Source organism: Saccostrea cucullata, unplaced genomic scaffold (assembly GCF_032062105.1).
Source record: "Saccostrea cucullata isolate Sc308-1 unplaced genomic scaffold, CSIRO_AGI_Scuc_v1 ctg137, whole genome shotgun sequence".
NCBI classification, from domain to species: domain Eukaryota; kingdom Metazoa; phylum Mollusca; class Bivalvia; order Ostreida; family Ostreidae; genus Saccostrea; species Saccostrea cuccullata.
In genome coordinates this window covers 64,934-82,844 of record NW_026926990.1, presented here as the reverse complement: position 1 = coordinate 82,844, position 17,911 = coordinate 64,934, and the positions used below count along the sequence as shown (strand labels likewise).

At 33.1% G+C, this 17,911-nt stretch overlaps 2 protein-coding genes across 2 annotated transcripts; both read right to left on the bottom strand.

Annotated features, from left to right (window-relative positions):
* Positions 1–1,568: 1,568 nt before the first annotated feature.
* Positions 1,569–5,251, bottom strand: LOC134273163 (archaemetzincin-2-like). Its single transcript, XM_062755336.1, has 4 exons — positions 5,079–5,251; positions 4,241–4,325; positions 2,970–3,480; positions 1,569–2,728 (listed from the first exon to the last, which is right to left on the bottom strand). Exons 1-4 carry the CDS (start codon positions 5,142–5,144, stop codon positions 2,419–2,421), a joined length of 972 nt encoding a protein of 323 aa, XP_062611320.1. The 5' UTR covers positions 5,145–5,251; the 3' UTR covers positions 1,569–2,418.
* Positions 5,252–8,406: 3,155 nt separating this feature from the next.
* Positions 8,407–17,723, bottom strand: LOC134273168 (vang-like protein 2). Its single transcript, XM_062755340.1, has 5 exons — positions 17,550–17,723; positions 13,701–14,009; positions 12,591–13,443; positions 12,197–12,306; positions 8,407–9,097 (listed from the first exon to the last, which is right to left on the bottom strand). The coding sequence occupies exons 2-5, from the start codon at positions 13,993–13,995 to the stop codon at positions 8,667–8,669; spliced, it is 1,689 nt and encodes a 562-aa protein (XP_062611324.1). The 5' UTR covers positions 13,996–14,009; positions 17,550–17,723; the 3' UTR covers positions 8,407–8,666.
* Positions 17,724–17,911: the final 188 nt, after the last annotated feature.

The window sequence follows — 17,911 nt, the reverse complement described above, 5'->3', positions numbered from 1 at the left end:
AAAATTTAAGACATAATATTATCTATATAATAATACAGAAAACTCTTTTTTCTCCAGGCAAAAATAAAGGGGGGTCCAACCCCCGGACCACCACCCCCTCCTGGATCCGCCCATAAACTGGAGCTACATATATGTATTAATTTTTTTTTCTTTCGTTTTTTTTTTTTGTTATTAATCATTCTAACTTTATCTACAGACTTAGGTTCGTGTATTACTTTTAATAACGGAGGCCCGGTCAATTTAAATATATAAAAATATAAAACATTTTATTGTAAGAAAAAATATATAGATAAGTTAAAATTATAAAATATTACAATACACACCCATTATTCTTCAAATGTAAATATCAATATTTTAATTCTATAAAATAAAAATAAATAACATATCATATGTACATTTTCTTTCCATATTTAACTTTGGATAAAAACTAATATCTATTGTACAGTGTTAAGAGGCTGTTTTCAACTTTTTACACATGCACAATATAAGATTTTTTTTTCAAGATAAGGATACATCCTTATTGAGAAAGGGGAAGGGGGGTAACGTAAGGATGTCACTGTAACTCAGATGGTAAAATAAATACTTTGTCCCACCACACTTCATCTTCGCTAGCCAAGAGTTTCTGATACGATACTCTTCTCATGAACTTGAGGAGAGTATCGTATCAGAAACCCTTGGCTAGCGAAAATGACCACACCCCTATCCCAAAAAAAGAGAATAAATGATTACAATTTTTTTTTTATATGTACATGTATATATTTAGCAATGAAGTAAAATTTTTATGTTATATAGGAAATCTAACTAGTTCAAATATTGCAACTGCCAAATAAACACATATTAGTGTCCATTATGTATTTTGTAAGTACAAGCAGGCATTTTACAAGTGGAACATAAATACGCTTGAATGCTAATTATTTCGACTCCAAAGGTTAAAAATGTAACAAAAGAAAGATAACTCTCAGTATTTCAGAAACAGACATTCACCGAGTGTTGTATATTTTTTATTTTTTATTTACAGGATGTTTAAGCTCGTTTTATAAAGTAATTGTAATTGTAAAAGTGTTCAGATTCAACTGTACCTATTATGGAGAAAAAATTAAAGAAGGCGGATGATCTTTTATCGTATAAGCAGAATTTTTAGCGAGGATTTAACTTTGGCATTATTAGCTAGGGTGCTGAGATTGCTACAATTAAATACATGAAAAAAAATCATTGCATTTTATTTGTAATACCTTATTAAATTAAAATTTTAAATTGCTCTGCACAAAAATGAAATACCAATTTTAAAGGACAATACTTTGTCCCACCACACTTCATCTTCGCTAGCCAAGGGTTTCTGATACGATACTCTTCTCATGAACTTGAGGAGAGTATCGTATCAGAAACCCTTGGCTAGCGAAAATGACCACACCCCTTTCCCAAAAAAGAGAATATAATAATTACATTTTTTTTATATGTACATGTATATATCATGTATATTTAGCAATGAAGTAAAATTTTTATGCTATATATAGGAAATCTAACAAGTTCAAATATTGCAACTGCCAAATAAACACATATTAGTGTCCATTATGTATTTTGTAAGTACAAGCAGGCATTTTACAAGTGGAACATAAATACGCTTGGATGCTAATTATTTCGACTCCAAAGGTTATAAATGTAACAAAAGAAAGATAACTCTCAGTATTTCAGAAACATACATTCACCGGGTGTTGTATATTTTATTTTTTATTTACAGTATGTTTAAGCTCGTTTTATAGAAGTAATTGTAATTGTCTGTTACGTTCATTACTCATTACACTTATATATGCATGTTCAGATTCAACTGTACCTATTATGGAGAAAAAGTTAAAGAAGGCGGATGATCTTTTATCTTATAAGCAGAATTTTTAGCGAGGATTTAACTTTGGCATTATTAGCTAGAGTGTTAAGATTGCTACAATTAAATACATGAATCGCTAAAAAAAATCATTGCATTTTATTTGTAATACCTTATTAAATTAAAATTTTAAATTGCTCTGCACAAAAATGAAATACCAATTTTAAAGGACAAATCGCTAAATGTGTCTCACTAAAATTTCCACTTATACGGTAACTTAAAAATTCTTATCCAAATTTTCTCCTACATGAAATAAATTTAGAAAGATCATTATAATTTAATATTCCCTCTAAATGGCATTTCTCCATGGCTGGATTCCTTAGAAGGAAATCTTAATTGTACTTGATTTCCAGACATTATTTGAGATTCCGACAAAAACTCACAACTTAAAAAAAAAAACATTATTAACATTAATACAAAGAACAACCATTGTTGAAAATACATAGAATTACACAAAAAATTGCATAATATTATTTGACAATGTTAATTTAAGTTGCTGGTTTTTGAACACTATAAAATTCTTTCCCCTTTAGCCTTATTCACAGGGCTGAGGAAACAATAGCTAGTCGCTGTTCTAACCATTCCACTTCCTCAGGTAGTCCATGGGTTTTCCAAAACTCAAGCATTTTCTTGTATCTTTCTTCTACATCAAACTTCATAATGCTGTACAGTTTGTTGAGACACAGTGGACAGAGAAATGTAGGCCTCTTATCTGCCTCCTCTAAGTGGTTAGAACCATTCATCAGACATTCAAAATGGATGCAGTGTCTTAGTCCGTACATGTGGCCTATTTCATGACACATCACTTTGCAGGCTCTTCTTAAGATGGTTGCCTCTCCCCCTTTTTCTCTATGAAAAAAAAGAATAAGAGTAATTTTCATGCACTTCTGTACCTTAAATTTTTTAAAATTTATTTTCAATTCTATTTCTAAAACTTTAGAAAGAAAAAAATAAGGGGCCATACACTATGACAATCAAACTGAATGTTCTTTACACAATCTTTTTAAATCCTTTTTTTTTCAATTAACACATATTATGTTATACTTATGTTATAACTATAGAAATAATACTGGGAAATATAGGTACTTACAAATCAGGGTTGTAAACAGTATTTCTTGAAGTGCCAAAGTTAGACAGGTATCTAGCTAGTGAATACACACCAGAAAGACCTGACAAATTTGCCAGTCCAAAGACAAAGTTCCACGACTCTCGGGGGTAAAGGTCACACATTGTTATCCCAGCCACACAGAAAGCGTCCATAGGGATCTCCATTTTCTTCAGAACAGCTGATGCATCCACTTGAAAATTGTTAGTGAATTCATTGATTCTGTTGGGTACATCCTTTACCATATATTTTTGTTTGCCAATTTTGATTGGCAAATCAAAGAAAATTTTAGCATACTCTGACAGGGGCTTTAGGATACTCTTTGGAACAGGTTCCTCTTCAAAACCTAATGGGATAAGGTAGATGGTCTTTTTACGCCCACAGGGTCTGGATATGATGTGATTTTGAAACTGCTTAAAAGTCTGCCCTCCTTCTTTTTGCTCTGCTAGCCATTCCCCTTTTCTAGCCTTCCTCTTTACCTTGAATGATTCTGGATCTAAAATACAGGCATAATTTATACTGAGGTACTTTTTCAGAACAGATATTATGATTATAATTGCAACATAATCTGTCTTTTCAAAAATAAATAAATAAAAACAAAACAAGAGACCCAAGGGCTACATAGCTATGCATTGTGACTAGAAAAATGCAGAAATAGCTCAGGATTGAAAAGCTCAGATATACATGTATATAAGTAGTCACAAGTTACAATCTTAATTCCCCCCTAATTTGGACGGGAGGGGAAGATTTGAATAAAATTGAATATACAGTTACCAAATATGCTTCCATATAGTCTAAAATGTCTTATATTTTCCAGGCTTTTTAATGATTTTGATATTTATGTGCCAGGAAATTGTCAGAACCAACACCATTAAGTAAACAATACTTCTATAGTACTCATCAATATAGATGAAGAGAAAATATCACTCCATATTTTGTTATGTACAGGACTTGCAAGATTTTAGAAAGCAAGAAATGAAGTCAAATCTTGACAGTCTGATAAAACGTTTTTATCAGTAGTATATCTTATAAATGAATCATAAGAAAGATATTGGTAAGTGCTAAAAGTGTTGTACCATGGATATAAACTTCTGAGTTTGACATTTAATTCAGTTTGCAAGTATCTAAAATCAACCCAAGAATGCCACCTCCAGTTGCACACTGGTCCCCAAAAATTTAGGGGAATTTTAGATTTAAAAAATTGAGGATGTGTCTTCCCATAGCTTTTCCTATAAATGTCTCATTTTATGAATTACCTGGAAACATGAACCTTGCTGTCTTCTCATTTGGGATTTTTTCATGTATTGTTTTGTATTTTAGCACAGTCGTTGATTCTTTATCCTTGAACATAAAGAAAATACATAGAAGTTAAACCTACAGAAAATCCATTGTCAATTATTGGTTGGAATTCAAAGTCTTGAGTATAAATTTGATAAAAATGACACAAAAGCTATAATGATCCTGAATATACTAGATAGAATGTTCTATCGTTAAAATGATATTGTCCTACGGACCCGGTTTAACGATAGAATTCGTTCCGTGTATTCGTAATGTAGCAGAAAGTGTTGTACACGGGCGATAACTCGCATAGTGCATTTACTAGGAACAATCTAGAGAGTTCCGAATGTAAACATGGCAGGTAATTTGAATCTCCCCAAAAAACGTTTAGAGAAAATTAATTGGATTTTCGTATTTATATGGATTATTTTTTGGGATAAAAGGCATAAGCAATCTCAAAAGGTTTGTTTTAATTATTTTAGTAGTTATTCCCAGTGCAAATCATTTTATACTCTTCAAAATCGTTTCGGAGCGGATCCGCTCCGATTTGCTACATTACAAGTATATGGGACGTATTCTAACTGTGGTGAGGGCCTGTACCGAGACACAGTTAGATTATTCTAACTATGAATATACCAGGAAGTAAGCCAGCAGATTAAAGCTTATACACTGAACAGAATTGTTGACACATAGGCCTACTGATTATTTTTCACAATCAAGATTCTCAAAATTATTTTGTGAAGGATATATTCTGCTCGATGCATTTGATATCGTCTTTGAAATTTTATTTTCTATTTTAAAAGATTCTACACTTACTTTCAATTGCTCAATTCCAATAATTTGCAATAATTTTGAATCAGCTTCGGATTTAGCTGTTGCCATATTCTTCTTCAAAGTATTTTGTATTATGGTGCATCTACTCAGGTTAGGTTAAGCCTCAAGAAACAAGCATGACAAATATCTTGACAACATGAAAAACAACAGATTACTTTCATTTTACATATTTAACGGAATACCGATCCCGATATTATTAGCTGATAGCAAATTCTTATCATGTATAATATATTTTTTGCTGTATATATTCTATATTCTGGAAAAAATATGATAATGATTTGGAAAAAAAATCATACAGTAGATTCTGACATATGTCATTTTTGCCTGCCTGTCTGCAAAAACTTTCAACTTTGGTAATAAATTATGTTTGTTGGAACTTTGGATTTCACATGTGATTTGCTGTGAAAGGGCCTTTCTTTGGGCAACAATATATTTGATCTCTTGACCTTGACGTTTGACCCACTTTTGCAAAAAATTACCAAACTTGCACCTAGGCCAAAACTTGATTAGTTGGTGCTAAGAATTTCATATCATCATGACACCACCTTTCCACTGATTTAAATATTTTTTGACCTTGACCTACTTTTAAAAACTAATATGGGCCAGCAAAATTTTGACTAGTTAGACCAAGCGCAATCATATTTCACAGATGTATTCCTTCCGACAAGGTTCACCCCCCCCCCCCTTGACACTATAACAGAAAGTGAGAAAATGTATGGCTGGACCGGGAATCGAACCCAGGACCCCTGTATCTCCAGTCAGGTGCTCTACCAACTGAGCTATCCAGGCCGATATCCACGGCCCAAACCATTACATTCCTCCCTCCTTAAATGGTCTTCGCCCTCAAAGACTCAACCGAAATTCTTATTGCCCCTGGCAGGACTTTCACCTGGAAGTCCAGGGGTGGTCAACGGCACCAAATCTGTAACCGGAAAGGAGAAAATGTATGGCTGGACCGGGAATCAAACCTAGGACCCCTGTATCTCCAGTCAGAACCTTGACCATAACTTGAATATTCTGTGCTAGGGCTTTACTATTTCACATGTGTTCTTCTTATTATAAGGCCTTCCCCAAATACAAACAATTTTTACCTTTTGACCTTGATCTTGACCAACAATTAAAAAAACCTCAACCTTGGCCATAACTTTTGGATGGCTGGTGCTTGGGTTTTCATATTTCACAGTATATTCATTGAGACAAGTCCTTTGTTTTGGAAATATATCTGATCTATTGACTTTGTCCACAGAGTTTGACTTGCAACATTCGTCAAAAGCTGCCATACATTGGCATCAGTGTTTCACAAATACATCTTGTTTCTTAATGAAAGGGTCCATGCTCATTATAAGAGAAAGCTTATTTTCTCTCTATTAGAGGTGAACAAATTAAATCAAATTTTAATTTACAACACCCACAAAGAGCAATGACTTTGGTAACCAAACATTTAGATTTTTCATGAAAATTACTAAAATGGCTTAGGGGGTCATTTCACAAATTTAATTCGAGTATGCCACTGATCTGCTCATGGCCTAGTGGTTCAATAATCAGCTTCACTGACAATATTGACAACGGAGATTCTTCATGATTGTTTTAAAAAGGAGCACAAACTGCTAACATTTTTAATACATGTAATTCCTTTTCACCACAAAATTTTCCTTTCTTTCATTTTGTTTTCATTTTGCTGTAAAGTATTTCAAATCTTTCAAAAATGTTGTTTTTTTTTAACTAAGGGGGGGGGGGGGGGGGGTTGTCGTCAATTAATATTAGCAGTGACAATATGCCGAATTCAAGGATTAGAAACTTGAACTAGATGTCTTCCTTTTTACTATTTTGATGCAGAATTTTTTCTCCCACATTGATCCATTTCTCTTACCTTAGGAAATTTAAAACCAAATACAATTTTTTTTTCAACTCAAGGTTTTATTACAAACTATTATTTTTGTACAATTTCATTTATCTAACTATTTTCACAACATATAGCAATTTTATTAAAAGTTCAGATCAATGAACTGTAAAGAGAAAAATTGTGAATAATAGAAAACATTTATTAGCTCCCGCAAAAGGAATCTTCCAATGGCATGTTTGGAAAACTAAATTTTCTTGAAAACTAGGAGAAAAAAAGAAATGATATATTTTCATTATTGAAAAAATAAAAAAATGAGAGAGAGAGAATATTTTTGACAACTGGAAGAACATGTTTATGCATAAAAGAGAATAAAAACATTAAAACATGTTTATAAAATCTGTGCATCCATCTTCTGCTGCAAAAATTAATTCTGTGTTTTCTGTTGAATAATCAATAGCGATAAACATGGAAATGTTACAATCATTGTGTCTCAAGGAAGAAATAAATAAACATGTACACAGAGGAGAGGTAAGGAATATAACATTGTAACAGATCTAAGAGATCAGGCTCAAAAAATATTTCTTTAAGAATTATGCACCATCGTGAAAAAAATAAAAAAATAATGTATTTACAAGCTCAGAACTAATTTAATGTACATTTTCTATCAAAACTAAACAATAAAGTACTGTTGAAGTTCATAAAAATACAAATTTTCCAAGAGTTTCTTCCCTCCCAGAAAATATTAAGTAAAGTCTTCTCAATACATTTCGATGCAAGAAATTGCTAAATAGTAAATAAGATATAAAAGATAATCTTGTATTGCACATTTAGAAAAGTTATACAAAACAGACTTAACTTGCTTAAAGAGAAACATTTTGTAAAGCTTTTGATTAATTCAGAGACAAATATGTTAAAGCTTAAAAATATTGTGCAACTCTTAAGATAGCTGTGGAAAGGAATGTAAAAATTCTGTATTGTAATTCAAGGGAATTGATGAGAAACAACCATGCTTTATTCTGAGTATACTAGTGAGAGGACCAATTCTACAAGTACAAGAGTGAAGTTTTGTTTGGTCTAGGTAACTTACTACATGCAAACTAATGCCAAAAGTAACAAAAAAAGAACATCACAAACTCTTGATTATTTATAGAACAAGTAAATGTACAATGTATAGGTATGGCACCTCTGAGGAACAATTAAACATTGTCTGGGGCCACATTTGTTACCGACTGATGAGGATTTTTGAGATGAAAATAACACACAAACATTCATATTCATACAAAAGAGGTCCCTTAGAGAAACCATTTCAAAATGAAATACTGCCATCAGAATGCTAGCAAAAGATGAGGGGAAAAATAAAACTGGTGGTCAACTGGGCAATACTGAACATTGGTCTGTTCATTATAATAACGAGACATGTACTATTCCTCAAGACTTTACATTCTTCACTGTCAATACCATTTACAGCATGTATATGTAAAATGAACCATAGAAATGATTTGTCTAGCCACATTTGCATCTGTTTTCACTCTTAAGTACACAGAACATTCATTAATGATCATTTGGCCCCCGTTTCTCTTTCAAGCAATCATTCCTTCTCTATAGAACAAAATTATTCACAGAGCAAGTTTTGCACACCACCGTTTTCACAGGGATACACGAAACAGCATGGAACAAAAGTGAAAGGTATGATACAACGACACTCAAAAGAATATGCCTCCTCATGGTTATACAGAGGTTTCTGAGTTCAGTCGCAACACAAACTTGTTGGTCTTTGGATTTATGACTTCTTCGGTAAGATTAAAATGGGGCAGTCTTTTAGCTGTACACAATAATGAAATGTCATTCTGACGCAGCTGAAACACAGAATTGTGCTCAAGTTCTCGCGTCAGCAGCTGATCTGAGATGAGAATCCACTTCTCTACTTCTTTGTACTCTTTTTCATTCATGATGACCACCCCCTGATTTAGATAACGCTCCACGAAGGACTTGGGTGTCATGTCATGACTGATACAGCTGGCTAGGTGGTTCAGCACGGACTCCATGGTGTACCTGGGCTGCTGGCGAGTGACACGGAGATACTTCTGGAGAGCCCGGGCCATGGAAGGAAACACCGCTTGGGCTGCCTCGTTAGGATCCATAGGAATGGCTGCTCCCCCTGTAACAATATCAGAACAAGTTAAACTATGTATGAGGATGTAAAGGACATGTTATGAGCTGAATATTTACACACAGTCAGACTTTGTTATGTTGGAGTAAATGGGGTAAAAAATATATTTGAGACATTGCAAGGGTTTTTTTTAAGGGAAATGTGGTTGAAACAATCCACTGACATATTTATGATATCATTGTTCAAGAAACTGAAATAACAGTTTCATCTATATTCTGTATAAAGATATCCACAATACAAAAAATTAATAACCATTGGAGATTCACTTTAGTTTTGGGACTTTTTTCAAGTCAAGGAGAATCAATACCAACAATATTGTGTATAAACTGTCTAAATTTATCCAAAAAATATAATGTAATTCAAAACTGTTAGTTGTATAGTATTTACTGTTTACAAAAAAAGTACACTTAATACAGATAATAAGAATGCCACACTTGTCAATATCAGTCACAAGTTAGATTGAGAGATTATTTATATTACCAACACTCTTCTAACTTGTGACCTACACTTTACACATATTGTATTGCATTCAGACTGAAATTTAATTCCGCTCTATTTGTACTTTAAAAGTCTGTCTAAATAAAAGCAAGTGCTGGATGGAATTTCTTTATATCAACACGATCAATATTAAACAGAGGAAAAGAAGATAAACTTTTAAGTGGCCATTAAGCAATCCTACCATTTAACTTTAGGGGTTATTTTAAATTTTAACTTGTGCTGTCTCCTATATTTTAAACATTAAATCCTTTGGAATTTACCTACAAACAAGAAACAACTTATTCTGCAATGAAGGTGTTCTCATAATCAAGAATGTCCTAACATGTAAAAACATCCTTAATAAACCCCCTGCTTTTCTCTGTGTGCCCTTGATTTTCTTATATTCTTGGGAAGAGGAGTGTTTTCAGTCTATCCACATTATCCTGCTATTCTTCACCATCAAACATTAATTTAACAGACAAAGTGAGTCCATGCAGAGAGGAGCATTGCCGAGCCCCAGGTATTCCCAGAAAATCCCGGCAGCGCTGGCATTATACCTGTACCAGGTCTCCTTTGAATGTCAGAAGAATCTAATTAAACACTCACCCTCATGTCTTGTGTTTTACATCTAACTTCATAAAGCTCTACTGCTTTAGATGTGTGAGTATAAAGACGATGCAGTTAATGAAGTTGAACCTTTGTGGGAGACAACTTATTTCTCAAACTGTCAGGCATCAGGACCAGAATCAAACAGAGGGGAGGGGGAAAACTAATTATATCAGAGGATATTAAACACTTTCCAAGCTTTGTTCTGATTCTTTCTAAAGTTCAACTTTCATCAAAACAGAAAATAGTTCATACAAAGTTCATAATTAAAGATTTCTGACTTTTCTCTCTATAGTGACTAATATATCTAAGATGATTTTTCCAAACAAGTAATCTGTGTTGCAAAACTTTATATTTTTCTCAATTATTGTCTATCAAAAACCATTTCATAAATTACATGTAATACAAAACTTGTGTTTCAAATTAGACTTAACCAATAAAGCCATTAAAGGCCAATAAGCATCTCCTAGAAATCTTTTACATAAAGTAAAATCCCTTCTTCTGAAGCTGACAAAACACCGTTAGTCTGATCAGTCTATCAATAAAATGACTCATGAACATATTTTTTTTCTCCCGTAAGTCCAACAAAACTATTGGGAATTCAGTTTCCAGTCTAAAGTCCTATCACAGAATCTTGTTGTCAAGGAGTCTTTAAGGAATGATGCCTAGATCATGTAGATTGCATGACATTTTTTTTTTCTAAAATACCACAGCAACAGATACAATATTGGATGCTAATGACACGGGCCCCACTTTCCCCCCTTTCTGGCTCAATTTAGCAGGTCTACAGCAAAGATTTTAATTTTTTATTCTAGTGCAGCACAAATACATGCTGTGAACAGATAATGCTTCTCTTGTCTGTTTTCTCTCATTACTACTGCAGCCATAATGCTACACTTTTTGTTTTATTGCTGCATATGTGTTTAAAAAAGAACCATAAAATTTTACTGCTCTTAATTTGATAACGAGGATGCAAAACTAAAATCAGGATTTTCTTGTTCTTATATTTTATTGAATACTGGTACTATTAACATGATTAAGCTTAAGCTATCCTCCGTGGCTTATAAGTGATAAGGATGACTTGTTAACATTCTAGGCCTGTTTTAGCTACTTCTCTTTACCAAGTACCCTCCTTTCCTGCTGGACAATAATGGTCACTTAACTGGACAGAGATTATTAGGAGTACAAGGTACACCAACCTGTTTTACACTGTTCATGACTCAGCACTAAATCTCAAAATCTTTTCGTAATTCCTTAGTATCTGACCATACCACATCCTGTCCTTATGCTAAATGCCCTACATATTGTAACTTTCACACTTAAAACTAATCTACACTTGGAACGCACATCAGGAAACATGACCACCATTTAGTTTATATCTCAAAATATTACTTTAGAATCAAAATTGTGTAAAATTGTTCTATATTTTCACTAACAAACTTTTGTAATGTCTTCAATTGTATTCTGTGCAAAATCCACATGGACAAGTTAATAAATGAATATTTCCCACAATCCACATTCTAATCATGAATTTGTTATCTGTTCTTTTAAAACCTAATAGTCATACGGTAATCACAAAACTAATGTAGATGGGTTGAAATAATTGCATTCCATAAAGCATTGTGAAAACTCAGGTGTACATTTAAACAAATGAAAAAAAAACAGCAATGCTTAGAATTTATGTGTATATGCATTCATTAAATGTTTGTAACTGGGGTATCTATAAAATTATTCATGTCTTTCGTGTAGAGAAATAAATAAAACATTTAGGTAGCCAAGAATTTGATTACATTGGCTTTACCTGCATGAAATTATTTTTGCCAAAATAAATAGCAATCACTTAATTTTCCTTTCTCCACTGGTAGTTAGTGTAACAAACAAAAACGCTTTTCAGTACAGCTGAATGTGTCTATTTCACATCTACCAGTCTGTTAGTAATTGTGTTGAATTTCAAAATATTGCAACAACATTGTCTGCTTTAACAACAGGGTTTAGTGTTAATACCTGCTTCCTCCTGCATTCTCTTTATGTGGGTAAACGCCTCCTCTGCAGCTACGATCAGACGAGCTCTTCTCTTCCTTACGCGCCTGTTATACTCTTCTTCTTCATGAAATCTACAGGATCAATATCGTTACATTAAGTGCTGTAGATTGTACATAGAAATTCCTATGTTTACAGTCATATTTAATTACAAGTAGTAAGTGGGCAAGTGGCAGCAAATTATCTATTAAATTAAAGTGGGAACCAAATATTTCAGAACTTTGCAAAAATTTATCATACAAGTTGCATTTAACACAATTTGCATTTGAGTTTCATATTTAATTAGTATAACTAAAAATGTGATATTGATCATGTTGATCTAGAATTTTTAAAATCAAATCCTATAGTTATAACACACCTGTCATTGTGACTTGCATCTCTCCTGCGAGCTGCAGCAGCAAATATGGCTCTGGACCGACTCTGCACATTCTGGGAATTATTTCCATCGATATCATAGAATTTAATTCCTGACATTTTCATTGGCTTCTTGTAAGCATTTTCTAAGTACGGGTTATAGACCGGGAAGTCCCTATAGTACTGCTCCAGTATAAAGGACGCCGCCCTCTGAATACTTAGTGCACCAATATTATAACACTTTGACTCCCCATCGGGGGAGCGAACCACCTTAATGACAAACATGGGCTGCAACTGACGAATCTCCAGCAGAATGACGGCAATGTAATGGATGAATAAGAGAGCATCAACAAAAGACACAGAAAACTGGACTATCTCCTTGTACTCTATCCCCAGCACCTTCGCAAGGTCCGAGGGATCTATAGGGGTCTGGGAAGTCTTTGGCGAAGTTTGTTCTTTAATGATTCTTACACCATAAAAAAGCCAAAAGGCAAAAGTCAGTACAAAAACCAGGAATAGTACTACGGCTCGGAATAGAAACACTCGAGGCATGGTCGCTTTAGGTTGCCTGAAAAACAAGGCAAATGTTCCCATAGCTAAAATTAAAAGTTTGAAGGCAAAGCTAATGAGAAGTCCTTCACAGTCTGGTTTACACGGACCAGCATCCCAGCCATTTATTCCAAGTTTAGGTAAAATCACCATGGCTATAGGTGAGAGAAAGGCTATCACAGACAAGATACTGGCCAGAGTGGTGCCCACATATCGAGCACATCCAATCCCAATGGTCTCCTCAAAACTCTCCTTGCCAAACTTCCCTCTCATGTCCTCCATAGAAAACCCTGTCTCACTTGTATTACCTACAAACAAAATCAAGAAGATGCAAGTTTCAAAGAAAACAATTCTCCATAACTATATACTTCTTCAGTGTTATTGGTGGACTTCATAATTAATTTCATCAAAGTCAAATTCTCTGCAAAAGAGATTTATTAATAAACTACAAAATAATTACTGAATTGCCTGTATTTTAATTCCACATGGTCACCTTCAAGACCTGCTGAACTATAAAGTATAAATTCAACTTTTGCTGAAATAATTCCTTATCATGCTTAAGTACCTGTAATAGCCGTTGTGTTGTCCCCCCAGTTATCATCTTGAGGAATGACCTGAACCTCAATTCTCTCTTCCCCCATCATCCTGTCCTCGGTGTCTGACATATTGCCCGGAGTTTTGATTGTTACGGAGCGCTCGTCCATGCTGCGCTCCCCTGGACGATGGTGACCACCGTGGTCTGAGCTGGGACCACGACTGCGGCTGCCGTGGTGATGACGGTGGTGGTGGCTGCCATGACTACGCCTTGACCTTTCTGACCTATCACTTCTCCCTGAACGAACTGACTCGGCACCATCCATTATTTCTCAAGTTCCTGAAAAATGGAAAGTATCTTTATAGTTTATGTTTACAGAAGAAAAGAAAACAAAATAGCTAATTCTTAATTCAGTATGCCATATTTAATAAATCATTTACAAAAACATTACGTTTTCATCATCAAAAATGATCAACAAGCAAGTAATTATTTATATGAATTATGAAAGTATCTTTATAGTTCATGTTTATCAGAAGAAAAAAAAAGAAAACAAAATAGCTAATTCTTAATTCAGTATGCCATATTTAATAAATCATTTACAAAAACATTATGTTTTCATCATCAAAAATGATCAACAAGCAAGTAATTATTTATATGAATTATGTATACAATATATAGATGTGTATATTAACATTTTTCTCCTTGGAGCACTATTTTACCCCCAGAACTTTCTAAAAAAACTTTACTGATCATAAATCTTTTAAAGCTGTTCAAATTTTTCTTCATCATATTTGCAATGAATGCAGAGCAAAATCACATTTACCCTTGTTTCTTCGCAGCAGGCCTGATACCTTAATAGCTTTTTTAACATCTAAAGAACATGCTGACTTTTTGTACTCTACTAAACTTAAACACATTTGTGCTGTGGTGTGTATGACGGCTACATCAAAATGTCAGTCAATCTTATCAATGGCTGTTTGAAGTACACTTGGGACAATTAATTTGCCACTGAAAGTCAGTAATCTCATAACAAAAATCATCAGATTAGTCCAATCCTCATTGTTAGATTGTGTTACCTTCCTATAATGCCATAATTTTACAGGTGTGAAGGGGATTAATGGGATCTCAAGAAATCTCCACACAGAAAGGCAAAATCCAAACTTTACTGGAATTTGGACTTAAACACTGAAACATAAGACTATGGAGTTTTGCATGTATTGGCAAGCTTCATATATTAGTCTATCAACATCCCTTCAAACATGTCAAAGACAATCATTAATATATGTTATAAGAGCTATATTGTCTAAAAATTGGTAAAATGACACTAATGTTGATCTTAATGTAAAGATGTTTTGGTATATACCTCAGCTCTTAATTAACGCTGAATTAAAATTGTATAATTAATGAGAAATATAATATACATAAATCCATTAAAAATCCCACTGATAAATTGCCTTGTTTCTGAATAGAACAAAACCATTAGCACATTGTAACTGCTCATCTTACATCCATTAGACTAATTTAGTGGGCTTTAAAAATAGCAAAGTCATGTATCGCAATTCAAATGTATATTCATATGTTTAAAATGAAAAAAATATCAAATGGCTTAATGCATGGAACCAGTAAAAAAAAAAGGCATAAACTGTGTATTAGTATCGAAAAGAATTATCCATCATTACTATGATTACAGTCACAAAAAGTTCATTTTAATTTTGCACATATCATCATGCTTGATATATATGCTAGTCTCTCTATTAGTATACATATTGTATACTAATTTCTATGGACATATCATAATGTTTATACAACTTATATTTGAAATGAAGAATACATTGAAATATTATTATGGTAAAATCAAGACCCTGTCAGGCCTGTGAACTATTCTTTAGGAATAAATCAGAAATTAGTCTCTAGCAACTAGTAAGAGTTAATCAGAGAAGTTTGTGAAACACTTAATTCCCCTCCCCCTGGAATACATCATTACATGGAAGAAAATGGACAGAAACTGCAAAAATTGAAATATTCTCAAGTCTAAGGAGCATTACTGTCAAAAATTGCTTGACTGTACCCAAAACAAAACTTGACTTACTAACCTACTGACAGCAGCAAAGCAAATAGAATAATCTAAAGGTGTCTAAGGACAAGAATATGTCCCATATACTTGCAATATATTGCAGCAAATCAGAGTGGATCAGCTCCAAAATAATTTTAAAGAATACAGGATTTGAGCTAAAAAATAACTAACAAATTAAACAAACCTCTTTGAGATTTTATATGCCTTTTATCTCAAAAAATCCATACAAAGATGAAAATTCAACTAATTTTCTTAACATTTTTTTCTCACTACAAATTCACCTGCCATGTTTACATCTCTGGATGGATCGTATGATAAATGCACTAAGTTTGTCAATTGAGTTATCATCCGTGGTTATTTTGTTACATTGCAAATACACAAGCAAATTCTATCATTCAACCGAATTTTTAAGACAATATCATTTTAAAAATAGAATGTACGTTTTATCTAAAAAGCAAAATACCTTCCCTTCTTCAAGGGGGGGGGGGGGGGGGATAACATATGCTTTAAAATAACTATATGCTTTAAAATGAGCTGGCATTTTGCTAGTCATGTAACTATATAAAATAATATAGATTTCTTATTTTATGTTAGTACTTCATACTGCAAAATGAGTTGTAGACCTAAACATGCTAAAATTACAATAATGTGTAGTATGCATGAACAAGAGTTTCAGCGCGTATACCTGTATACTCATAACTGTTGTCTAACAACAGACATAAACTGAAAATTTTATTTGGCAAGTTGTTCTTGTCAAAGAACTATATGCGGTATATTGCATATGTTTGCCCCCACAAAAGTCAAATTTTGAAAACTTCCTGAAATGTGCTGAATTCAATAAATTGTACGAGAAATATAAGTTAACAGAAAATATTATAGTTCCAGAGCAGTGTATTCACAATTTCTGTTTTTATGACGTCACAAACTAGTCCGATTTTATATCCTTTTTCAGAAAGAGGACAAAATGGACAAAATTTCAACAATTTAAGCTTTAGAATTTATAGAGCGCATGTGTGTTCAGGAACAATATTGACATATTTCATTGATATTATCATTCTACACATTATATCAAAATATTAATCCTGAACACACATGCGCTCGGTGACTTTTATTTAAAATATCGACGAAATATGTACATTTTTCTGCAAAATTCATAAAAAACTGAAATTTACGTCATATTTGTGACGTCATTACGTACATATGACGTCATTACTTATGAAATTATTCAGTGCTTTGAAGTCAGCATATACTCCCCTGTTTAAGGACTTAATTAAATATTACTCCATCAAAGTTTGATTTTGGGGGGCAAATGTTGGTTAATACCGCATATAGTTCTTTTATGATTAATCATTAATAAAATCATAGTGTTTGTTTTGGAATCTACAGTCAATAATGCTTTGTATTGTTAATATCAATACTTCTTAATATATTTTTCATTCAAACTTAACCCCCATTAATATGCATATTATTCAACTGCTCATTGAAAGAGTTACGTATAATATATCTTTTGGAATACATAAAAATTAAAAGAAGATCATAAATCAATAGTGGTCTCAACTTTATAAGTTACAAGCTTCTTTGTTTACAAAATTTGAAAAAAAAATGTTTCATTGTACAAAAGACATCCCTATGTAACGCATTTAAAAGAAATCAACAATGCTTCGGTAAACAAATTCGAAAAGAACTCATCACAGACTTAATGAGAAAATTGACATGGATCACGATTGTTCAAATCATTTAAATTCATCACAAAGCAATCACTTGTTTGAAGGAGTATTCAAATTTTTGAAAATATTTTCCCTTACCTTTAGTTTCTAATCACGTTATCTACAAAATTTGGAAAGATTCTCTTCGCATACGGCTTTACACACGGTGGAATATCCCATCATTGTCTAACAAACCATCTACCACCATTTTAATTTTTCTTCGACAAGCTTGATCTTCGGTAAGTTTCGGGCGCGTTTATTGGAACTTCAAAGAAGAATTCCGAGTGATTATATTTCACTCCCTCTGAAAATTTTCAAATTATTTCCAAACAAAATAACGTTTTTCGTCGTAGAATTTTTCTGAAAATTTACTCTTTCTTGTGTAAAATAGCACTAACATAAGTCACAATCTGAAAAACAGATTTCTCGCTGCAATTACATGGGAAAAAGTGATATAAATG

What these genes read in the sequence shown, in the direction of transcription:
- LOC134273163 (XM_062755336.1), bottom strand. Translation starts at nt 5,144, where the DNA reads ATGGCAACAGCTAAATCCGAAGCTGATTCAAAATTATTGCAAATTATT. An exon ending in AGCAAGGTTCATGTTTCCAG is followed by an intron (nt 3,481 to 4,240) that starts GTAATTCATAAA and finishes CCTGTATTTTAG; the next exon opens with ATCCAGAATCATTCAAGGTA. An exon ending in ACTGTTTACAACCCTGATTT is followed by an intron (nt 2,729 to 2,969) that starts GTAAGTACCTAT and finishes TTTTTTTCATAG; the next exon opens with AGAAAAAGGGGGAGAGGCAA.
- LOC134273168 (XM_062755340.1), bottom strand. Translation starts at nt 13,995, where the DNA reads ATGGATGGTGCCGAGTCAGTTCGTTCAGGGAGAAGTGATAGGTCAGAA. An exon ending in CAACACAACGGCTATTACAG is followed by an intron (nt 13,444 to 13,700) that starts GTACTTAAGCAT and finishes TTTTGTTTGTAG; the next exon opens with GTAATACAAGTGAGACAGGG. An exon ending in GATGCAAGTCACAATGACAG is followed by an intron (nt 12,307 to 12,590) that starts GTGTGTTATAAC and finishes TTGATCCTGTAG; the next exon opens with ATTTCATGAAGAAGAAGAGT.